General features: G+C 56.9%; 2 protein-coding genes across 13 annotated transcripts in view; one reads left to right on the forward strand and one right to left on the reverse strand.

Annotated features, from left to right (window-relative positions):
• Baiap2 (BAR/IMD domain containing adaptor protein 2) overlaps positions 1 to 5,292 on the forward strand; it is a 66,104-nt gene extending 60,812 nt beyond the window's left edge. For 2 of the 6 annotated variants that reach the window (XM_031354751.1, XM_031354747.1), the window contains exon 14: positions 4,868 to 5,292. In XM_031354751.1, coding sequence (XP_031210611.1) covers positions 4,868 to 4,937 — 70 coding nt within the window. In that variant the 3' untranslated portion in view covers positions 4,938 to 5,292. Of the gene's footprint in view, positions 1,155 to 1,575; positions 1,624 to 4,867 lie in introns of those variants that run through there. The other 4 variants (XM_031354752.1, XM_031354748.1, XM_031354749.1 and 1 more) reach the window with 3 other exon arrangements.
• A 612-nt stretch (positions 5,293 to 5,904) lies between these two features.
• Aatk (apoptosis associated tyrosine kinase) overlaps positions 5,905 to 23,777 on the reverse strand; it is a 40,498-nt gene continuing 22,625 nt past the window's right edge. For 4 of the 7 annotated variants that reach the window (XM_031354739.1, XM_031354744.1, XM_031354743.1 and 1 more), the window contains 12 exons: positions 19,830 to 19,963; positions 17,207 to 17,354; positions 15,271 to 15,350; positions 14,857 to 14,975; positions 14,640 to 14,727; positions 13,958 to 14,091; positions 12,328 to 12,412; positions 12,126 to 12,247; positions 11,316 to 11,465; positions 8,415 to 10,998; positions 8,186 to 8,333; positions 5,905 to 8,042 (listed from right to left, as the gene is read on the reverse strand). In XM_031354739.1, coding sequence (XP_031210599.1) covers positions 7,783 to 8,042; positions 8,186 to 8,333; positions 8,415 to 10,998; positions 11,316 to 11,465; positions 12,126 to 12,247; positions 12,328 to 12,412; positions 13,958 to 14,091; positions 14,640 to 14,727; positions 14,857 to 14,975; positions 15,271 to 15,350; positions 17,207 to 17,354; positions 19,830 to 19,963 — 4,052 coding nt within the window. In that variant the 3' untranslated portion in view covers positions 5,905 to 7,782. The remainder of the gene's footprint in view (positions 8,043 to 8,185; positions 8,334 to 8,414; positions 10,999 to 11,315; positions 11,466 to 12,125; positions 12,248 to 12,327; positions 12,413 to 13,957; positions 14,092 to 14,639; positions 14,728 to 14,856; positions 14,976 to 15,270; positions 15,351 to 17,206; positions 17,355 to 19,829; positions 19,964 to 23,777) is intronic. The other 3 variants (XM_031354740.1, XM_031354741.1, XM_031354742.1) reach the window with 1 other exon arrangement.

Raw genomic sequence — 23,777 nt, forward strand, 5'->3', positions numbered from 1 at the left:
GAAAAAAAAAAAGAAAAAGAAAAACAGGAAAAAGGACTATTTTTTTCCTAAAAACAAAAACAGATATGCATGGACTCCGGTGTACGTACTGTTATTCTGCATCTGACCCCCAGAGTGCTGGTGTCTTCTAGAACAGGACAGGACGTAGGGTCCTGGGGGGATCAAGCCCAGGGACCTTGACCTGCCTCAGGCCCCTTCCAAGGGCTGCACCAAGAAAAGGGGCATAGGCACGGGGGAGCCTCCTGAGGAAGCTGGCCACTCCTGTGATGGAGGCTGCAGCCCCAGCCAGGCCCTGCCCACCCCACAAGCCAGGCACTAGGCTTCTTCCTCAGCAGATACTGCTGGGCAGGTGTATGTAGAGCAGAGTGCGGCGTCCCGACACAGGGTGGCGTTACCTCATGCAGTGCCCTGGTGGGAGCTGGCGGCAAGAGCAGGTGCTGCCCGGCCACATGCGAACATTCCAAAGACCTCAAGACCAAGCCCACCCATCCATCCACACACACACACTTTTGGGGAATCATTCTATAACCAGCCTTTGAGAGAGTCGTGGCTACCTGTTGCACCTGGGCTGCAGAGGGCCCAGCCAGCCTGTCAGGGTGGGGGGAGAAGCAGGCTCTGGCCCAGCTCCTCCTAAGCACTCTCATCTTTTGTGTGTCTTGGTAACTTTAGAAACAGGCACACTGGACTCAGTGGCTACTGGTTTTGTCTCTTCACACACTGAATTCTGGGCAGCGGAGCCCAAGGCCCAGTGGGCTCAGCCCTTCAGCTGGCAGAAGCCCTTGGGAAGCTGCGGATGCGCCTCTGATGTGGTTAGCAAAACCCAGCAAGCCTGCTGAGGACTAGGGCGTGGCTGGTCCAGTCTGACAGCAGCAGCAGCTCAGACACAGACAGACCCTGTTTTATATTTAAGGAAAACACAGCCAGAACCTGGACCTGTGTAAAGAACTCTCTGTGTTGTTCTAATTTTGCTAAAAGATTTCAAATCCAGGGGATTCCATGTGCAATGGATGAATGTAGACACAAAACAGCAAACTTGTAAGAAGATGTAAAGTGCTAAAAAATATTTTTCCTTTTTTCCTTTCCTTTTTTTTTAAAAATCTGAACTGTGCCCTGTACTGCGGTTATCTGTTGGAATAAAGGCTTTATTTATTGCACTGAGTTGGTTTGGCGCCTCCTTCCAGCTCTCTGGCATGTGTCGGGCTGTGTGGGCCAAGCCACGCCTCAGGGCACCCCAACCTGTGGCCCATCTTCAGTGTCTTAGCTCACCTGCAGATCATTCCAGGTCATTGCCAAGACCCGTCTAGGCTTGCAGACAGTGCAAGCCCGGCTGGCTCTAATGGTGACACCCCGGTGGCCTGCCACCCTGGCTGAGAAAGCAGGGCCTAGAAGGGCTTGGTACAGATGCCAGCAAGAGTGAGCCCTTTCGTCCCGCTTCCTTGCCCAGCAGAGGTGTGTTCAAGGACTGTAGGTCTCTTCCCAGCAGGTGTCCGTCCTGTCTGGCCTTCTGCTTCCCGGTGTCCCTAGGCACCCGTCGGCTGCTCTAGCTTTACCAATAAGCCTTGTGTTTCCTTACAGCGCGGATGTCGAAGTGGCCAGATTTTGAGCTGCCCCTGACTAGAGTTAGTAAGTTGCCCTGGTCTTTCGCCCATCTGTCTGCATCTGTAATGGCTATGCCTAGACCCTCTCTGGCCTGAGTCAGGACAGCCTCCACAGGAGGGGGTCTGGGCCTGGGCAGGGCTTGGGAGTCTGCTGAGATGCCTTGCTCTGGGCGCTGGGCCTTCCTTCCACCGGTTCCCTCCTCGGGCTTGTGGTTCACGGTTCACCTACCTTCCTTCCACCTGGAGGCTTGTGGTTCTAACCTTGCCCCATCCTGTCTTCGCTGCGGAATATGGGGCTGGCCTAGATCTGTTCTCTCCTACCCTACAGGGTGGTTCGCCGCAATCAAAGGGTGACCTGGGGGAACAGCCTCCCCTAGTCATGCAGCACGTACCTGGGATACCATGGGGGTTGGTCATGAGTCCAGCTGTTGAGTACCACAGCTGGACCGAGCCTGGGTCAGGTGGGCCTCTGCCATCAGATCTTGCTCTTCTGGTTCCCTCCACCTCCCCAAATTGCTACAAGATACTGGCCAGGCTGCTTTTTCCACTGGTGCTGGAGAAGTGGGCCAAGGTAGACCACTTGGAGCAGGGAGGAGGGCACTGCAGGACATTGTCCACCACATTGCAAGGGGCTTTTATTCCTTTCTCACACCACGGAGCGGGTGGCATGAAAAGCCAGGACCTGTGTCCCTTAGCAAGAGTGGTCATTATCTCCCTAATAGTCACAATGATGTATTCCGGCCCATGGTCAGCCAGAATTCTCTCTGCTGCCTTCCTGGGTATCTGTAACGTGAATTCTGGAGTAAAGTTCTGCTAAGGTTTTCAGAGAGAATGAAATGTCCTTGGCTGACTCTGAGCTGGTCATCTTCTCCTGCCTCTGTCTCCACATCCAAGATGTTCTCTGGGAGGCCTACTTCTCCTGCCCAGCCTGGCAGACCCACCCCCTACCTCACTGCCCACTGGGTCCCACTAAGCCAGTTAGGAGCAAGAAAAGGCTCAGGGAGGCTGGTGTAGCATCTTCGGGGGACCAGGTCACTTGTGTGTGCTGGATCTGAGATGTGGGTGTGGTGGACATAAGGCAGAATGGGTTTGCTAGCTCGCCGCAGTGCTGCTGTAAGCTCCCGCAGTTCCTGGCCACAGACTGCCTGCCTTCCAGCTCACCTAGTGGGGTGAATGGAGTGCCCCAAAGCTACCTGTGGTTGCTGAGAGGTGCCGCCACCTTTGGCTTGGTTCTGGGGCTACCCCAGCCCTGGATAGGTAGAAGAAATGGAAACCCACAGTTGTACACAGGTCCTCCGTGGGGACTCCTTCTTGGTAGCATCTATCCTATCATTCCAATGCTGATGAGGGAAATAGTGAGCCGTGAGATGTGGAGAACAGGCTGGACCACTGCAGGGAGTCCATCCAGCCTCTCTAGGTTTCTGGTCCCAGCATTGTTCATAGATGGCTGTAGAAGTCCAGGGAGAGAACTGATGCCAGCTCCACTACCCAGCCTGTGTACCACCGTGCCGCCAAATCCATCCAGCATGAATGCCACTGGTCATTCCTGGATGGCTGATCCTCCTTTCCCCAGTTGGTGCAGCTTCAGTTGTTGAGTCCTCCCATTCCTGGAGATAGGCTGTGCTCGACACACCGCGTGCTGGCCATGGCCCCTTCAGGTTAATTTCACTAGTCTGACTGGGTGTCTTTGGAAGGAAACATGTCCCCAGGCTCTGCTAATGGGAACATGTACAGAGCCAAACTTTGCAGTGGTTTGGTATCTTGGGTGGTTCTTTGTGCTCCAAATGATCCCATGGCTTTGTGAGGAGGAGAGAAGAAAATGTTTCAGAGCCTCTTGGATAGGGCACTCTGGGTCTGAACTTTTATTCTGGTCCTAGCTGGTGATAGATTCGGTGAGTGACGGTGCGAGCCAAGCATGGTAGGAGTGAAGCATATTCTGCAGATAGCTCAGCCGTCCTGCCCCGTTACCTGGGGCAACCTGCTAGTTGCTCTGCTCTATCTCATCCCCTCAACAGGACTACCTGTCCTCATTCCAAGTCTCACCAGAGCTGTGGTCCTGACCAGCTTTGGGAGCCCTTCTGTAGAGTCTGGAGTGGGCCAAGGGCGGCCTGGCCATGCCAGAGGCTGCAGCTAGTGATCTCAAGGCATTGGCCTGGGGCGGAGCTCAAGCCGCAGGCCTAGCAGATGGTGGCCCTTAGTCTCTGGCTTTCAGAGGAGGTGAGGAGCAGTGGAGCCACAGACACCGCCTGGGAGGAGACAGTCTGCAGGGACCTGTGCCTCTCCCTGTGCTTCGCCTTTAAAACCTTTCAGTCCAGGTGTTTCAGATTTTTAGAAAATGTCATCTTCAGGAAAATGTAGGGTGAGACTCTACCTATGTAGGTCTTCCTGGGGAGCCTGAATGGAGAGCCTGCTAGCCCACCCTGAGCCTACCACCAGCTCCCGGGCTTCTGAGAACCCACCAGGGCCAGAGGTGACCCCATTGCAGGTAATGGCTGTAGAGCCAAGCACGCTTCCCTAGAAGTGCCTTGCGAGCCCCCATGTCCACACACCATCTGTGCTGTCACTGTGGAGCTGCCTGGCCCTTCCCACCTGCTGCCCTGTTCTGTTCCCACTTGAGTGGGTCCCCCCAAGCCTGACAGGGACAGCAGAACAGGCTGCCGGGAGGACTGGGCTGGGGCAGCCCATCTGTGCCCATCCGTTCCATTTCCACGTCTTGTCTTGAGTCGTGTTTATGTATCAGCTGTGGCCCAAAGGGCACTTGGGTGGATCAGCCACCTCTCAGGGAGATGGCTAGTCCCTCAGCATAGGACACGGCCATCTGGCCAAGGCCCTGGTGTCAGTCCCCAGCCTGTGCAGTCAGGGCACATGCACCTCATGTCTGTCATGTCTGCGTGTCTACAGCGTGCCTCCTGCGGCGCCCTGCATGCCTGGGCTGGTTTGTGTGACCTACTGGGCCGTGTGCTCTGCACAGGAGTGGACTCAGCGTAGGGGTGGGAGCCTACCAAACCACAGAGAACTTTCCTTAAGAATGGGGTCACCCACCCCAGGTTGGGAAGGGAACAGCTAGTCGTCACCATCGTGCCCACGCTGCTGCCCTGCCTGGAGCATGTAAGGTGACAGTGGATAGCTGTGCTAGGGGCTAACGCCCAGCTCCAGCCCCGGTTTCAAGAGTGGGCCATTGGGCTTTCATAGTGGGGTCCCAGGAGCAGCCTGATGGCACAGCTTAACTGGAGCAGCAGCCCAAACTGAAACTGCTCTTCTTTCCCCAGGAATCCCTTCGCCAACGTCCATCTGAAACCAACAGTGACTAATGACAGATCAGCCCCTCTGCTCAGCTGACGGGAACCTCTGCATCGCCACTCTGTCCCCACCCGCTAGCTGAGGGTGACCACGGCATGCTCCTGTCCGGAGAAGACCGCCTTGCCCTACTCCCTAGCATCGCCTCACATCGACCCAGCCTGGGCTGGATCCCAGGTGTTCCTGGTGAGGTGGCCGCTTCAAAAGGTTGATGCCCCAACAGAGGGGCCAGCACTCGGGCGACAGGGATCTCTGATCTAACTGTGGAACCTTGAGAGCCTCTGGACACAGAAGAGGACATTCTGCCGGCTTGTAGGGAAGGGAGCCTATTCCCATGCTGATTTTTAAACTTTTTTATCTCACACATGTCTGGTCAATAAACATGTGCTCACCTGTGTGTGGTGTGTGATCTGTTAGCCTAGTGGTATGACCAGGAACAGAGTAGGGACGTGATTGTGCCCTTGTAAGAGTGATTTATCATGAGCACCGCTGTGCTATTGTGCGTAGAAGACAACCAGCCCCAGCCCAGCTCTCTGGCTGCCTCCCTGCTTCAGCTAAAAGGAAGGGTCTCTATAAAACCCAGTCAGGTCTGTGTTCAGATGCAGCAGTGTGAGGAGTTCTGCTGAAGTTGTAGGATGCAGGGAAGACCCAGGCAGATTTCGTCCATCAGTTCCTCCAAGAAATCCTCTGGAGGCACCCACCCATTACCTAGGCACACAGGCCAGCCCAAGGACCGGGTAGAGTAGGGAGCACAGGAGTCCCATTGCCAGTCTCCTGCCTCCCACTCCACAGTCGCTGGGCTCAGGACAGGCTAGAAGCTAAGCAGGTGGCTTCTCTGGAAGTCCCTTTTCATCTGACCTAAGAGAGCCATCTTGAGGGACAGGAGAGGGTTGGAGGTACCTCACCTGGTATGTGGGGGCAAAAAGGCAGAGCTGACTGCAGAGTTCCCCATCTACCATCCCCAGGGTGTTAGCTACAGATCCCAAAAGAAAACACTGAGCACACAGGCTGTTTTTTCTTAGCTTGGTTTCTCTTAAAAAACAAGGAACAAGAAAATCATTGCACCAGCGTCCGTCCTAAGCCTCAAACTAAAAACAAAAACAAAACAGAAAACATTGCCCCCACCCCCAAAGCAACAATATACTTTACATGTCTTTGGCAACAATAACTTAGAATCGCCCCATTTTCATTCACTCCAGCAAGTTACAAAAATATTCCCTGTACTGCCCACCCTAGCCCTGTTTTCTCCCAGCCCTGCCTGCAGGCAGGAGCCCCCAGCGGCTGTAGGGTACCCCCTACCCTCTAGCCACCAGGATGTGGGGCAAGCACTGCCCTGCGACAGACAGCTTCCCACACTACCCTGCAGAGGGCATCTCTGGGGCAGTCTGGCTGCAGCCTGGAAGCCTCCGCTATGGGCAGGACCTAGGCCAGAACAATCCAGACAGACCCCATGAGGAAGGGCCTCCACAGAGGCGGAGAAGAAGAACTAGCCACAGACTCTGAGATAAGAGCTTGGAGCCCAGAGAGCCAACCTTGTTCCAATCAAACATGAACCCAGGTAAGAAAGGTGGGGGGACTCAAAAGAGACCTGCAGGCTTAGAGCCATCTTGGAACCTGGCCAAGTGTCCTTTGAACACATGGCAGGACCTAGCCAACAAGGGCATACAGGCCCTTGGACTGCCCAGTCCTGGCCTGAGGCCAGTTCACCACCAACAGCCATAGAGGAAGAGTGGCTGAAGGGTGGGGGTCTTCCCAGGAGTGGAGAGTCACCTAAGAGTCAGGGGGCCCTTCTTGAGTGTGTGTATATATATGCTTACAGACACCCATAGGCCCTCAGGCTACAGCTATCTCCAGGGGCTAGCAGCAAACCCCAGTGTCCACCCAGGCCACATTCTGCCATCAGGGCAGCAGAGAGAAAGTACACAGCCCAACATGTCCAGGGCTAGATACAGGCCTCTCGTCCACCTGCTTCTCCAGGATGCTGTAGGGTGCCGGTGGCCCCCGTTCATTCCCAGTCGCCATCCTTGTTGCTGCCTGGGCAGGATGGCAGGGGCTCCAGTGATACCAGCCTCCGAAGGGTGGAACTGCTTGGGTCTCAAGCCTCTGTGAATCGGCCCCCAGCGCCTGCTGCTGGGTCTGGTAAAGGGGGTGCTTTGTGAGCATATGGGACATACCAGACAAAGGTTCTCACACACCAAAACTCACCCACCCCTACAACTGCCCGGCCCAGTGACAGTCCTGACGAGGGACGACCCACTTATCCGCCCCCATTGTAACCCAGATCCAGAGCCAACAATGCTTAGCAAATATTCTTCCTGTCTGTGCACACATGGAAACTGAGGCCCAAACAAAGAAGGCATGGTCAGAGTCATGCAGGGACAAGGGTGACGAGTTCTTCCCTGAAGGCTACCACAGCCAGGGCAACTGCAGAAGGGGTATCCAGAGGGGAGGAGCAGGAAGAAAGGACCGGTCAAAACTGTGAGTGGGCTATGGGAGGGGAACCTGGTAGAGAGGAGCCTACCCTGGTGTAGGCAGTTGGAGGGGGCACATGACTTGACAGGAAGAACCATATGGTACCATCACCTGGGCAGAGTCCCAACAGAGACTCCTAGCAAGAACCTCAGATCAGAGATAAGCCACAGATGGTGACAGGAGTAGAGACCGCCATGCTGGGAATGTTCTAGTAAGTCACAGGAGTCTACGGTCAGACTGAGAAGAACAGAACAGGTGCCCAGCATCCTGCTGTGCATGGAGTAGGCAGGGCCCAGGAGGCAGTAGGCCAGGTGTGCCAGAACACAGGGTCTGCCCAGAGGCCAGGGGGCAGACACCGTTAACAGGGCAATGTCCAGCAGACCAGAGGCCACCAAATGTCCCCTGCTGACACCTCTCATGGATCCCTTTTCACGGTGTCCCTCTGCCCCACCTTAGCCCCCATCACACTCATACCTCCCACCGACTGGGCATCTGAGTCGGATACGTGGGTGATGGAAAAGCGGGAGGCAGGTGTGGGTGACACGGTGAAGCGTGAGAAGGGCGCAGCTGGCGTGGGAGGCGCTGCCAAGACAGGGTCAGCAGGATCTAGCTCAGTCACCAAAGCAGCCTTGCCTGGCACCAGTGGGAAACCACCATCCCATTCGAACCTACTACCTGCAAGTCAGACCACAGAGTCGCTCTTGTTATGTGACCAATTCCCCCCTCCCCCCCAACTCCCACTTAAGATGATACCTCATTTTGAATCCAGACCTCCCGTGACGGTGATGTCAGGCTCTGACCCCTAAAACCTGGCTCACCTGGTTCGGGAGCAGAGCTGTCGGGCGACTGGCCACCCCGCAGTGGCAGGCCGGTGGCACTGGGTGAGCCGGGGCTACCCTCCAGGAACGTGGGGAGTGATTCCTTCGTGCTGGGGAAGGGCTCCCCTGTCTCTCGGGTGGGGCTTTCCTGGAGGGACAGAGCATAGTGTGACTCGGGCTGCCCAACCTCTCCCAGCCCCATGCATACCCAAAGCAGCAGCCAGCCCACCTGGTCAAAGAGGTAGACCGTGACATCATCGAAGAAGGACACAGCCTTCTTCTTGCGCTCCAGGTCATCGCAGAAGGCCTCTGACAGCAGGCTGGGCATCTTCAGCAGGCTGCGTAGATTTCGGGCACTCTGGCTCTCAGCCACTACCACAGGCACCGCTGGTGGCTCCTCCTCACTGTCCTCACTGGGCTCCTGGACGCTGTAGCACCGGAGCTCCTCGTCAGACTCCTCACTGTCCTCGGTGTCCTCATCGTCCTCTGGCCGGCCCTCCGAAGCCCCAGGGTGGCCAGGCAGGGCCAGGCAAAGCGGGGATCTGGGTGTGCTAGGATTCCCCATCCGTCCCTGCTGGGCTGGCCCTGGCAGCTGTCCTGGGGGACCCTGGGGCTCTGTGCCATTGCCTTCTGAGGTCAGTGGAACTGAGCTCAGCAGGAAACATTTGGAATGACTTGGGCCGGGCACAGGCTGCACTTCAACTGGGCCTTGAGCCCCGGGAGGATCTGGCCTGGGGCCTCCTGGCAAGGGCTCCTCTGACTGCTGTGGAGGGGGCAGCACCTCGCTGGACACCTCAGGCCTGGGAAGAGCCTGCATAGACTGATGCCCTGGGCTAGGTGGGCTCCTCAGGTCTTGCTCCTTTAGGGAGTCCTGGATCCCACTGAGCTTCTCAGGGCCAAGGGTGGGTTCGGTCTCGGCATCCAGGTCTGAAAAGTAGGCAGAGTCTCGGTAGGGGTTCTTCTTGCTGAGGCCACCAAGGGAGACAGACAGCAGAGTATCGGGCCCTGAGCTCTCACCCTCTGAGGCCGGCTCCCCAAAGGCCTCAGGCTCACTTGACTCATGGGCCTCCTTGAGCACAAACTCAGGAGACTCATAGTTCTCTGTATCATAGCCACTGTCCACGGCACGGGGCTGCCCACCAGGGGGACCAGCAGCTGATGGGCTTAAGACCTCACAGCCACCATCACTGGCTGAGGACGGGATGTCCAGAGAGTCCAGGGAGTCAGGGGTCCCCACCTGCTTCTGCAGACAGCGCAAGGCTGGTACTATGCCTGACTTCTCCGTGTGGGGGCCGTCACTGGACAGGTCGGTGAAGACTCCTGATGTCGCCTCTGTTGTGTCTTCATCCTCGCTGCTGGGTGCCTCTTGCCCCAGAGAACTGCTGCTGCTCTCCAGGGTGGGGGCCGGCTCAGGGACGGTCACCCAGCTGCCAGCAGCGGGTGTGGGAGAGGCAGGCAGGATGTCAGGAGCACTTGCCTCCTCTGAGGGAAGCGAGGCTCCTTCATGGGATGGGGAGGGGACAGAAGGAAGGGACAGCTGGGGGTCAGTAGAGCCTTCAGCCTCCTGGGCAAGTTTGGGTTCCACAATGGGGTTCTCAGCCCCACCCACAGCTGCCTCTGTCCAGGGGGATGTGGCGAGGCAGGCCGCAGGTGCCAGGCCTTTGGCAGGACACAGAGGGAGCAGGTTGAAGCGACGGCTTGGCTCCGGACCAGGGGAGGCTGCTACTAGCCCAGGAAGAAAATCTCTGGGATCCTCCTGGGACAGGGGCTGGCCCAGCTCAGGGGAGGCCCGAGGGGTCTGCTCTAGGCTGGAGCAGTCATCTCTGTAGCTGTCTGTGAAGCTGCTGACATAGCCAGGATCCCAGGATTCTGGGTCTCCGCAGCCACTGTTGTTGTTGGCTGACATGTTAGAGCTCCAGTGTCCACACTGAGCGGCCCTCCCCGCCTTCACCTCCTCCAGCTCCTCATCACTGGGCAAGGGCTGGGCTCCAGGACTCCCCGAAGGAGATGCACTCAGGGGGTCATCAAAGAAGGGTGGGCAGAAAGTAGCCACACCCCAGTCTATGTCTTCGGCTGGCAACATCGGGGTCCCAGGAGAGGGAGAGCGAGAGGGGCAGGGAGGCTCTGGCCTCCTGCGTGAATGGTGGTCACAGGGACCCCACAGGCCCCCAGTGGGCGGTGCGTGACCCAGCAGCGGCTCCATAGCAAGGGACTCAACCGTGCTCTCCTCGGAGTTATTGTCCTGGTCAGTCACAGCCTGGGGGCTGGGAGCGCAGCCGGCACAATCCGGATCGTGGCCAGCAGCAGGCACTGCCCCCTCCAGGCGGATGAAGTACTCGCTACCCACTGAGGGGCTGTGGGCACTGAGGACCGGCACCACACCCGGCGGTGAGCTGTCGGGTGCACACAACTCCTGCAGGCGCGCTGCCGAGCCTGGGCTGGATGCTGCCCCTGGGGGTGGGTATGGCTCAGCGCCACAGCCAGCCTCCCACTTGTATTCAAAGTTGAGGCCGTGGCTCGTCTCGGTGACAGTCAGCACGTCATCGCTGTCCACGTGGAAACCGTCGCTGGTGAACCGCTCCAGCAGCGGGAAAGACGAGGCAGCAGTGAGCTCAGCCGCAGCAGCTGCTGGGGCTGCGGAACCCGAGCCCAGGCCCATGCTGCCCCCCGGCCGCAGGGAGCGCCAGCGCCGCTCAAATTCCTCCTCCAACTCTGTGGTGCCCTTAGCACACAAGTAGGACAGCAGCAGGTGAACCTCTTCGGCTGTGGGCCTCTGCTCTGGCTGCAGCCAGCAGAACTGCATCACCTCGTACCTGCCGGGAGGCCCTCATGGGTGGCCCTGGCCACATCCAGAGGCATGCTGCCCAGGAGTATAACCTGCCCTCCAAGGAGAGTCTGTTCCCCCATGCTCAGAGTACCCTGAGGGCACTGGGGGCAGTCAAGGCAATCTCCCAAGGCGGCCTGGGAAGGGCTCTGGGGTGGGGTATTTCCCTGGGATTCCCCCATGCCTGTTCATGGGGCAGAGATCCAGAAACCCTGTAGAGGTGGACGGAGCAGCCCCAGGCTGTAGGGTTCATCCACCTGTGCCCCTCTGGCCTGCCTGTCCAGGGGAGTGGGGTGGGGTCCTCACCATCGATCGGATAGAGCCAGCTGCAGCTGGGGCTTGGGCAACCTAAGCTGCTGCTCCCGGACGGCGTAAGCCAGCACCTGCCGGTCCGAGTGTTGGGGATACGGCTGCGCACCCAACTCGAAAAGCTCCCAGATAGTCACGCCCAGGGACCTGCAGGGGCAACCACAGGGACACGTGGCTGAGCATGACTGCACAGGACCCCTGAACACCTGTCATCATGCCAGCCTCTCCGGGACTGGAGCTCACTACGTCAGACCAGCCGCCCCTCTCTAGCGGCTCAAATGCAAGCCAGAGCCCTATATCCCATAAGGACACATGGCCTTCAACAGCAGCTCAAACCTTATTTTAACCAAAATATGGCCCCAGTATTGGTGGGTGTCAGTTGGTCCTAAAGGCCTCACACACTTGACTGTCAAGGCAGTCCCCGCCACCAGTACAGGAACCTCAGGAACCCACCATTAACTAAGTAGCCTGTGAATTGCCTCTTAGGGCCACAGGGTGGCGGCCATGAGCACACTTTCCCTGGGTACTCAAGCTCTGGCTCCACACCCTGCACTGTCTATTTTGGAAGACCTGTGTGGACAGCACCTTGCACTTCAACGCATGTGAAAATTGGGCAAAAGATGCTCAAGGACCCTCAGCAAGCTGCTGTCTGACTGCACCCAGTCAGAGAAGGAAGTCGAAATGTTGGAGCAGGGGACAGAGCTGAAAGGCAGCGTCCCCACTAGAGTCGCTGATGCCATGGCATCTGGGGTGGGGTGGGGGGAGGCGGCATCCCAAGGCCCTCCCAGCACCCCTGCCGGTGCTCACCACACATTGCTGCTCTTTGTCTGGTCCACCACCAGGAGGTTGCCGTGCACCTCATCCACCAGCTCCGGCGCGATCCAGCGCAGCGGCACCCACAACTGGTCAGCGGTCACGAGGTAGTCTTCCTGTAGCATGCGGGGACAGGATGGGAGTGAGCTCCAGTCACAGCCGCCCCTGCGCACAGGCTCTGCCTGCCCTTACTCACCCTGTATTTGCAATGCGACAGGCCGTAGTCGCCAACCTTCACTGTCAGGTCAGCTGTTAGCAGGCAGTTCCTCAGGGCCAGGTCACTGCGGAGTGGTAGGCAATGTCAGCAGTGTGCCAGCCTGGGTGTGCCACAGTTGGGTGGTTGGGCTCCCGGACATAGCCAGGCAGACAGACAGGAAGGGATGTCTGAGGGGCCACCCGCTTGTGCCCAAGCTCTGGCTCCACACCCTGCACTGTCTATTTTGGAAGACCTGTGTGGACAGCACCTTGCACTTCAATGCATGTTAAAATCAGGCAAAAGATGCTCAAGGACCCCCAGCAAGCTGCTGTCTGACTGCACCAGAGCCCCCTAGCCCACTCTACCCTCCTCCTGATCCTCCCAAGCGGGACCCCAAGCCAGAGAGCAAAGTGTGCCATCCAGTGTCCTCTCAGGACCCTCGCCCTTCCAGCCCCACCACACCACTACACTGCCATCCCAATCCCCAGGAGGAAAGAACTGATGGAGAAACTGAGGCCTGGAGTGTCTCAGAGGGTCCTGCCACCAGTCAGAGCCCATGTTCTAGAATGCAGGCTTGCCCACCCTGCTATACGAGCTGGAGCCGAGGTCTAGAACAGGATGGACCACAAAGGCCCCTTGTGTGAAGGATAAAAACCACCCCAGGACTTCCTCCAGCTCCGTGGCAAGCCTGGGATGCCAGCCTCTATGTAACTCAGTTGGCTGGAGGCTGCCCAGGTGTTTGGGGTAAAGGATAATAGAGTGCTTGCTATAGGACGCACCCTCATCTGCTGTTAGAGGGCTCTCTGGATGAAGATGAGCCATCCTAGCCTGCCTGTACCCCAGGAGGACTGTGCCAGGGGACAGCTGCAGGGTGGGGTGGCCTGGGTCCATGCCTATGTGTGGGGCAGCTGGGCTAGGCAGCAGGCGGGGCAGGAGGCTGGCAGCTGCCCTCTTCAACAAAATCACTGATGCTGGAGTCACTGTGCACCCACTCAGCACCAGGATATTGTTGGGGAGGACGGCCTGTGCAGCGTTGGGGCTGGCAGGCTGCTTGTCCGTCGCCACTTCTTCCAGCACGTGCCCCCGGCTCATGCGAGGCTGGGCATCCTGGCCACCAGAGGCAGGAGAGAGCCACTGCTCCCTCTGCAGGGCCAGCCCAGCCACTCCCTTTGTGGCCTGAGAGAAAGAGGCTGGGGCTGATATAGGACCAAAGGATGGCTGACTGCTCTAGTAGACAGGGTGTGTTTCTTCATTTAATTGTCTGCAAGGTGAGTTTCAAATGCAAGTCTTCACAATTTATTTATTTTTGAGATGATCTCTTTACATAGCCCTGGCTATATTCTGGAACTCACTAGGTAGACCTAGCTGGACTTGAACTTGAAGAGATTCTCCTACCTCTGCCTCCCAAATGCTGCAATTAATGGTGTGAGCCACCATGCCCAGCTAGTTTTCCCAGTTTTAAGAACTATAAACTTCCTTGCAGAGTGGCTATTAGATGAACCCAGTGCGCAAGGCCCACAAAGTGGGATCACCATGACTTTCCTGTACAGAGGCATGTGGTGGTGAGAGTCAAGGCACCGGGGGACCGGGACTTTGTGGCCATGGCCTGGCTAGTCTGACTAGCCCTCACCTGTGTACATAGTTGTGACGATGTAGATGCAAGATGCCACATGCCACCTCGCATGCCATGCGCTGCAAGGTAAGGGGGTCGGGTGCCATGGACTCTGTCACCCGGCAGCTCCGCAGATAACCTTTGAGGTCCCCCTGACGGATGAGAGAACACACAGTCACCTGCTAGCTGCAGTGACCAGCGCATCACAAGCTTGCCACCCACCCCAAGAGAGCCTGGGTCTAGTGACCTGAGGATCAGCGGGCAGTGCTAGTGTTCACAGCCGTTTCAGCAAAGCCTATGTCTCAGTTCTGACCCAATGACCTCCATATAAGTAGCCATCAGAGCTGTGCATTTAAAGGGGCCACAGGGCAACATGAAGACCCGGAATTCATACTCTGCCCCAGGAGCTGTGTGGGCCCTGTGGCTGTCCTGGGACACCTCACGCTGAACTGCGCAAGACCCCACAGTGCTGCCCCTGCTGCTGCTGGCTCCCTCTCTCTAAGCAGACCTCCTCTGAGGGAGAACAGAGACTACCAGGCCTCTACTTTAGAAATAACAAAAGATCCAAAGAGGCAGAGCGGGAGAGGAGCCAGCTCAGAAGGGCCTCCCACTCCCCTTTGGAACAATGAGCTACAGGACATTGTTCCGATGATGAGCAGGACCTGGAGAGACAGAGCTACCTCCCCCAGAGACTACTTACCAGTGGACAGAACTCCATGACTAACAAGTAGGGGGTCACCTCAGCACACTGGGCCAGGCACTGAAGCAGGTTGCTGTGCTGCAAGGCCCTGGAAAAGTCCACCGGCATTTAAGCTGGAGGGCAGGAGAGGGTGCACCAGGCCCCAACACAGCCCCCCCATAGCCCTCAGTTTCTCCCACTGTGCTGGTTCCCCGCCCCACCCCACCATACTACCCACCTGTAGGGCTGTGCCTCCTCCAGGAACTGCATCTGCTCCTGCACGCTCGCGCTGACCTTCAGCTCCTTCACCACCACCTGCGTGCCACTGACACCCGAGTGTACCTCCCCCAAGAATACCTGCCAGATGTGACAGGCATCACCAGAGCCCTCTCCGTCTCCGTAGGAAAAACTATTTAGCTCCCAGGGCCTCAGATGGTCGTACAACTTCCCACCAAGCACTCTGGCTAGAACACTCAGCCCAGTCCACCTGCAAGGCTCCCACTTTTCTCACTCTCTGGGGTCCACAACGAGGAAAGGGAATTGGGTGCATGGTCCAGTCTAGGGGCGGGCGTTAGAAAGAGCCCCTCCCCAGGGGATCCCCAGGAGTAGCAAGCAGCACCTTGCCATTCCCTCCACCCTGAGGCGTGCTTACCTTCCCAAACCAGCCGTGGCCAATCTCCTTTAAGTACAGGAGGCTGTGCCGGCCCAGGTCCGTGGACTTGAGAAGTTGCACTAGAGTGAAACAGAAGTCCAGGAACTGTTTAGCCACCGCTCCCTCTCCATCTTCCCTCTGAGGCTCTTCAGGGCCCAGGCAGCCTCCCCCAGCCAGGGAGGTTCCAATAAAGTGGAGGCCAGGCTTGAGGGCTGTCATCAAGAGCCAGCGTCTCTTAGGCTCTGGGGTGGCTGCTGTCAGCAGAGCCATAGATCTCAATCTCCATTCAGGCAAGCCTGAGAAAGGGTGCCCAGAACCATAGGGAGAAGCCAAGCCCAGACAGCAGGACCTGGAAGGCAGTTTGGATGAGGCAAGAAGCTGGTGCTGAGGCCTGGGAAGACAGCAGAGCAACCAACCCCCTACCCCTGCCACAGGCTGGCATTCAAACACCCACCACAGCAAAGCCGCCTTTGTTGGGGGCTGCTTGGCACAGCCCTGTACGGGACACACTGCGTCCATTCTCCCTGTGGGACGGGCGGAGTGAAGTCAGAGGAGAAGAAGGGTCAGTGTGGGCAGAGGAAAGGGCCAGGACTCATTGCACCCACTCGTGCCCCCTCAAATTCTCTGAATTCTGCTCCCACGCTGGTAGCCCAGAAGGCTGGGGTTAGAGTTGTTGGGAGGGCCTAAGGGAAGGCAGTAGCCCTCAGGGACTAAGAGACTAAGGGAATGTCGGCTTGGTGCCCAATTCATGGAAGAGTCACCAGGCCCTTACTTGTGCCCTGAACCCAATCTGTCTGGTGGAAACCCTGGAGTCCCTAGGACCTCAGTTGTCCCAGAGTGGGTTCAGGGTCCTGACAGTAGAATTTGAGGCAAGCACGAGGGGCAGGAGAATGCTTGTATGTTAGGAGCTAGAGGTAGGGGAGGAGGGTTAGGTGGGCTAACCCATCTCACGCCAAAGTTCTCCCTCCTTGAAAAAAGATGTCCCCCCAAAACAACAGAGCTGGACCTTTGTGCTCCCCTGGGTTCCTGCCCCCCGTCCTTGCCCATGGATTCCCACACCGGCCTGCTTCCTAGTAGGTGCTAGGTGCAGGCCTTTGAGCCAGTGGATAAGCGTGTCCATGTCTGGATCCTGCCTGACTTTCGAGCTCTCCCCCATGAGACTCGATGGGCCACAGAACCATGCATTCAGGGTTCTGTCAGTCTGGTGGCTGGAGGGCCTATCGAAGTCTCTATTGGCTCAAACAGGTACTGAGAGCCCCAGCCTTTGATGCAGGCTAGGCCCTCGATGGGAAGCATTGTGTTGAGAGCCTGGGAGGACTGGCCCAAAGTCGAGGCAGGTGGAGCGGCCTGCTTTTCACCACGAGGCACTGGGGCTTGACACTCCTGCAGTGTTCTTGGCGCCGTCAGATGGACAAGGGACAGCCCTGAGCTGAAACTTCCAGGCCATAAAGGCCTGCAAGCTGACTGCTGTGAAGGCAGCCACAGTCCCAGGCACCATGGTGACCAGAGCAGCATTTACCTGTCACCTCTAGAGAGGAGGGAGGGGACTACCTTAGGGGGAGAGGCTCTGGGAGGGGAAGGCAGGGCAAGGAAGCCAGGGGAGAGGCCCTGCCTGCACTTGCCCTGGGGTGGGGAGGTTGGGGTGGGGTATGGAGTGAGGGTCGATGCTTCTCTGTTCCCCGTGTTGTGCTCTGTTCCCCGTGTTGTGCGGGAAGCCTATTTGGTAGGGACAATGAGGCCACATTCCTACAGGGTTAGGTACAAGGGGGCAGGAGTCTGGAAAGAGCAGAGAAGATAGATAATCCAAGAACCAGAAAGAACCAGAACACTGGGTCATGCCCTTACTGCATGGCATGACAGTTGGCCCCAGGTCCAGAAGGGGGTCCATGCACCTCCCCCACTGCCCATGCCCCAAGCATCCCCATCCCCCACTCACCCGAGCGACCAGGCTGTTTAGCCATGGGCAAGGAGACCTCAGTGAGGGGCAGGACATACACATCGGGGCCGGTCTGCGCAGCTGCAGCCGGGGAGCCCTGCTCCGAGAAGTCGGCCACATACTCATCCCCTTCAGCATTCTCAAACTCCTGCGGGTTGGGCCAGCATAGGTGGGTGAGCAGGACACAGAGGGACAGGCTATGAAAGGCCCCTTTCCCCCCAAACTCAACCTGACTGACACAGGCCTAGAGCACGGGCCTGCCCGATGGCCTCTCTCCACCTGTTCACCGGCCCTGACTCCTCAGGGCCACCATCTCAGCAGAGGCCAAAGGCCTCAGGCCCAGGTGGGCCTGGAAACCCAGGCTGAGTCTGAGTTGGAGAAGGGCTACAGAGTTCAATGGGACAGAGGCAGAGGGGCCCCTCATGGATCCTGTCAGTGGTCTCCTCCCTGCCCCCCGCCCAACCCATGGCTTGGAGCAGATTTACAGGCAGGGGCTCATTGCACATCTTGGGGAAAGCGACCAGGTCCCTCATCTCTAACTGAACCCAGGGACTTGTTGGCTGTCCCCACCTCTACCGCCTGCCTCAGCCCTGCTCTCCCTCCAGTGCCCGGGACACCCCTGCTGGGCATCCCTGGAGACCACACTGGGGCTGCTCTGAAGAGTATCAGCCTAGGAGAGACCACCCCACCCCCACCCCACTGCATCTAGATCACATTCCAAGCAGAGTTAGTCTGGGGAGGGCCCCAGCAGTAAACAAGGACAGAGTTAGTGGAAGAACACTTGCCCAGAACCACAAACAAGCACATATAAACCAAAACAGGAACCGAGCAGAAGCAAGGGCCAGCTTGTCCTCAGCATGGGGCAAATCTCCCGGCCACTCGGTCCCACCCCACGTCTCCTACCCAGGTGAAGACCTAGGCTCTGAGAATTGAGGACTGGGCACAGACCAGAGCCTGGCTGCCCGCTCTGGGCCACGTTCCTGCGGACAGACGGCTAAACATACCCTGGGGACCTCTCCTTTTTCTAGGTCATTTGTCTTTCTGTAAAGGGGGTGGCCCTGTGTTCCTCGTGGCTAGCCCAGGTCTCGTCCTGAGCGCAGAGCCGCTGACACCTGTGGCAACTCTCCCTCCCTAGAGCCTGCAAGACCACGTTAGAATTTCCTCTAGCCCCACATACTGGGGCCTGCGATGCCCACTTCCCCCTTTGTAGTATTAATTAGTTCTGGCTTCAGCCATTACCTTCCCTTGCCAGAGAGCCGGCTGGGTTCCCCCAGCGCAGCGGGCGATCAGGTAGCACAGAGTTAGCATCCAGCCCCTGCCCAGAACAGCCGCAGCAGGGAGCTCGCTGTGGGAGCGGGAGGCAGTGACCCTCCAACCAAAGCACGCTGGTGCTGGAATGTTCTGGGCACCATGTTCCCAAGGAGGTGAGAAGGGTGAGGGTGGGAGGGACTGCTGCCAGTCCTTGTGTGGGGCCTTGTTCTCAGTGCCTGAGGAGGGGCTTGCTACACAATGGCTGCCTAAGCAGCGCCCTAGGTTCCCACCCCCACGTCTACAACCTGAGGCTCTGTCCTCAGGGTCCTCCAGGATCGAATCTCTCCTTTGATTGTCCCCTGGGGTGGGGGCACCAGAGGGGTGCAGATCTGCAGCCTCTGGGGGCCACCACATGGCTGTTAAAGAACTCAATGGCCATGTTTGGCTGGGGCCTGTGCTATCAGGTACTGGGACTCTGCAAAAGGGTAATAGCATTTGATGCCGGTTGCCCAGTAGGTGGTGCTCCCAAGATACAGGCTAGCTCTGTGCTTGACCACAAGCCCTCCTCCCAGCCTGACCTTCTGCCCAGCCTGCAGTCCCACGCGGGTGCAGGAATGTCCAGAGCTCTGGCCAGGCCTCAATGTGCTGAAAGACAAGACTGTAGCCCCCAGAACCCCCAGTGGCGCCTCCTCTGGGAGGGGAGGGGCGCTCTGTGCTTTCTGCCCTACATTCCTGTTTAGAGCCACAGTGTGACAGCAGTGGCCATGAGCTGGAAGGATGCAAAGCCCCCATCACTCGAGTGTAGCCCTCAGCTGTGGGGTCTAGCCTCCTAGGGAGATTGGAGTAAAGGCCACAGGGCCTTCAGGGGACACTCAGAAATTGGATGGTCCTCATCTCTGGAACCTGATGGATGTCCTCTGAGCAAAAGACGCCCAAGCTAGGGGGCTCCCGAATGATATCGCTGCTGGGGCAGCGTGTCTGTGGGGCTTCACTGTGTCCCTCAGTGAGCACAGATATAAAGATCTCTGCCGGGGCAGCCCCTTTGGTGAGAGTCAGAATGCTCCCGAGATCCCCTAAATGCTCCTTACAGTCATGTCGACTTCTCTGGACACAGACAGGCCTGACCTGGTGCTGGAATGGGACAGTGTGAGGACATGTCTACAGAGAAGGTCCCAAAATGAGGGGCATGGGATAGGGTCCCAGGAGCCCCCAGAAGAGGGGCTGTGAGAGACCAGACTAGGGGTTCAGTTGGTCCCACAGGAGGCTGTAGAAAAACCAGCCATTATGGTAGCCCCAAGATGGGAGGTGGGGGGAGGGAGCCGGGTGGTGGGTGGACACAACGGGCCCTCCGGATCCAGTGTGAGGTCCTCACCTTGAACCCAATGCCGCCCTTCTTACAGCACAGGCAGGCCAGCATGAGGATGATGACGGTGAAGATCCCAGAGAAGGACACGGCTACCACCGCAAGGGACGAGGACCACGACAGCTCACTGATCGGGGCACCGTCTACAAGGAAGCAGAGCGCTGAAGTCTCATCCCAGCCTCAGCACTCGACCCCTCACGCTGGCCCCACACCTGCATACCTGTACCTCACACCTGCACCTCACACCTGCACCTCACATCTGCACACCTGCACCTCACACCTGCACACCTGCACCTCACACCTCACACCTGCATACCTGCACCTCACACCTGCACACCTGCAACTCACAACTGCACACCTGCACCTCACACCTGCACACCTGCACCTCCAGCCAACGGACTGAAGAATGGCCTCACGGCCAGAGCTAGGGAAGCCAGTGTGGGCTCAGCTCCCAGTCCCAAAGTCCATGGACACCTCTCTGTGATTTCAAGGTCACTGCTGTATCAGGCTCTATATAAAGACTCACTACTGAGGCTAGAGGTAAGGCTCAGCAGTTCAGAGTGCTGGCTGTTCTTCCAGGGGACTTGGGTTCAACTTCCAGCACCCACATGGCAGCTCCCAACCACTCTAACTCCAGCCCCAGGAGATCCAATGCCTCTGTGGTCTCCGCTGGCACCAGGCACACATACAGTACACGGACAATAGACATGCATTCGGGCAAGAACATCCATCCGCACAAAATTTTTATTTGATAAAGAGTAAGGTCCCCTGTGGTGTCTCCATCTCCACTCACACAGACCAGCTCTCTTTGGGGCTGCAAGGCCACTGAAGGCCCTGGCTGGCGAGGGACAGCAAGGAACTGATTTTCCATGGTGCAGAGATCCTATTGGCACCGAGGAGAAGCTGCCCTGTTTCTGCTGGGCAGCAGAGTGCCCCCTATTCAAACCCTGGATTGCCCCCCCAAGTCTCTTGGGGCTGCTTCTAACTTGGGGAGAGCAGGAACTGCCAACTTCCTTAGCCCCTGATTTAAACGAGTCCCCACATCTCAGACGTGGAGACCAAGGTGCTCAGGGCATCAGAACACACCCCAGCCCCTCACACTAAGCTTCCAACCTGGGGTTCCTTAGCAGACTACTGGGGGAGCGGGGAGCCAGCTCTGGTGTCTCCAGAGGCTTATGGGGCCAGCCCAGCATATCCACTGGATGGGAAGGAATGTGCTTGGGAATAGCTCTGTCCCCGGGGCCTGCCCTTCCTCGGCACACAGGCTCTGAGTCACCCTATGCATGGATCCTCATTAAACCCCTGGCAGTGTAGAGCACCCCAGCTCCCATGGGTGCTGAGTCTGTGCCACCTTTGTCACCGAGGCAGCTGTACACATACTCGGGAGTCCCTAACTCAGCACGGATGAGACCCCAGAGGCTAATAAACATCTGGAGATCTGCCTGGAGAAAGGGTAAACCTGAGGGCCAAGAGGAACACAACCACAGCTTGAGATTCCTACTGGGGTGCCTGGGAACACTTTCCATCTCACACCTACAGAAGAGAGGATCCTTGTGGGCCAGAGTAGCTGGCGGCCAGCTCTCACGGTGATACCGTGGCAGGGTAAACAGCTAGAAGCTAGAAATCCACAGGAGGCAGCCACACTCCGGGGACCAGTCCCCATCCTGAGCCAGTGCCAGCCTTGTCGGGCAGGGTTTCCAGGCATGCCTCCGTGCGTTTGACTTTTTACATGTCTGTCCTGCGTGTATGTGAACCACCCCCACACCGTGCAAGTGGTACTGTGTGCTCACACCTGAACATCGCATGAATCTAAGCACTGACTCCACCACAGGGTGGACACATGAATGAGCATGTTGCAAGCTCTCCTGCACCTCCAGGAAGCGTCGAGCCCCTGCGGACTCTGCCGTTGCCATGGTGAGCCCTCTCTCCTTTCTCCATCTGGTGCTGCTACAGCATCAGAACTCACCCCTCCCATACCCACTGCTCCCTGCATTCACAGGCCCACTTGATGGCCCTGAGGCCTGGGGCTGCCATCTGGTGCCTCAGCCCACCCCTTGCTTACTCCCTGGGCTGCACGGGCACGTACCAGGTAAAGGTCACCTTGGGAAGGGCCAAGCTCAATGTCCACAAGCCCCCACCCCGGCCGCTCATCAGGGCCACTGTCTCTCTGTGGGTCCCTTCTGACCTTCAGCAGGCCCTGGCCACAGAGGGTTGTTTTGAGGTGCTGGCTGGTAAGTGAACCTGTGTGGGAGGCACAGAGGTTCTTGTGCTCACAATTAACCCATAAGGGAACCAGGAGTGTTAACACATAGGGTTGTTTCTTCAAAGGAAGGGGAGCATGTGGAGCTCAACTCTTGGAGAAGGTAAGACATTTTTTCTTCACAAATGAGTAAGGGGTAGGAAGTGAGACCAGTCCCTGCAGGAGTCAGGATAGAAAGCGAGAGAGTGAAATAACATGGGTTCTTCTCTGTCCTGAGACAAAGCATTTTATACAATGTTTGTGAAGTTCCAGAGGAGCAAAAGCTCTGCAACTTTATGCAAGTGGCTAAAATTAATCCTCCATTTCCTGAACAAAAAACCATCGATGTTGAAACTGGAAACATATAGGCGCTATAGTAAAAAGAGCCCATGGAAGGGGGTGGGAGGTGGGGGCGGGAGTCCCAATCAATTATCTTGCAAACTGGATCCCAGTAACCCATGACTTCTCAGGAGGATCATAAAAATATAAATATCTAAATTCTCTGCGGGACACATGCTGTCAGATGTCGGTAGGCAGGAACTCAGAGTTTCTGAGGAGTCGCCGTTCTGCTAACTTGGGCGATGCATGTCAGACTCTGCTCGTTCTGACCAGAGAGACAGAAACAGGTCTTCAAAACCCAGACTCCACTGTTTATCGGATGGACTAAGGAGGAATCAGAGTCTGGCAGTCACGATGGGCCCAGTTTGCACATCCTCGCCCAAAACGGGTATGTCAAAGGAAGACTGAGGCTCGACACCAATGACTCCGTGTATAAATTAGCACACGAGGGTAGAGAAGCTCTGAGAATGGGTACCAGCCTAACATGAGAGACAAGGAACATTGCAGAAGGGTTCTGAATGTGGAGAGGGTGGGATGGTAGGATGGAGAAGTCTGGGGTGAGGTCCTCAAGAATGCAGTCTAGTGAACAGAACGCAGAAAGAGTGGGGTCTGAGACAAAAGAGAAGAGGGTCAGTGTCTCTGTAAGTGAATCTTGCCCTAAAACAGAGTTTGCCTGATTTTTAGGTTTTTACCTAAAATTATTACTTTTGGTATAGCCCGAGAATCTATTACATTCGACTGTCTGAGAAATGTGTTAAACTAGAATATTCCAGCAAGTTTTTGCTCCATGGAACTACCACGCTCTGGAAGTGTTCATGTTTTTTGTGTCGTTTACAGCATCAGCTGGTGTGAACTTTCAGTGATTATTTCTCAGATATTTCTGAGTACCCTGTCACCCAGTGGGCGGAGTTGTTCTTAACCTCAGAATTCAAATTGCCTAGAACTTTAAAGATCGCAAACCTCGTGTAAATAGCCTTAAGTAAGTAGGTCTCGCTCGTTCTTTAGTATCGTGCTTGCCTTTCTCTGACATAAATGATCAGACTGGCAATGGAGGGAGTCAGGAGGCTCACAAGAGCCTGTCCTCCACTTGAGGCTTGTTTTACACACTATTCCAAGCTTCTAGTGCATGATTAGTAGCAGGTGGTTCTCACAGCAGCTTGGTATCTGGAACAAGGGCTGTGACTGAGGCCTTGTCTGTGGGCAGGCGTGTAGAGATGTGCGCTGTACAGTGCTCTGCAGGTGTGCACAGTGCCTATCCCTAACTCGTCAGCTGAAGAGCAGGGTCCTGGGTGTGGCATGGGGCTCTGTGGGCTCAAGGAAAATACCATTGTCAAATAGTTCGTTATGTATTTCCTTTCTAGGGCTCCCAATACAAAAAA

Source organism: Mastomys coucha, unplaced genomic scaffold (assembly GCF_008632895.1).
Source record: "Mastomys coucha isolate ucsf_1 unplaced genomic scaffold, UCSF_Mcou_1 pScaffold5, whole genome shotgun sequence".
NCBI lineage: Eukaryota > Metazoa > Chordata > Mammalia > Rodentia > Muridae > Mastomys > Mastomys coucha.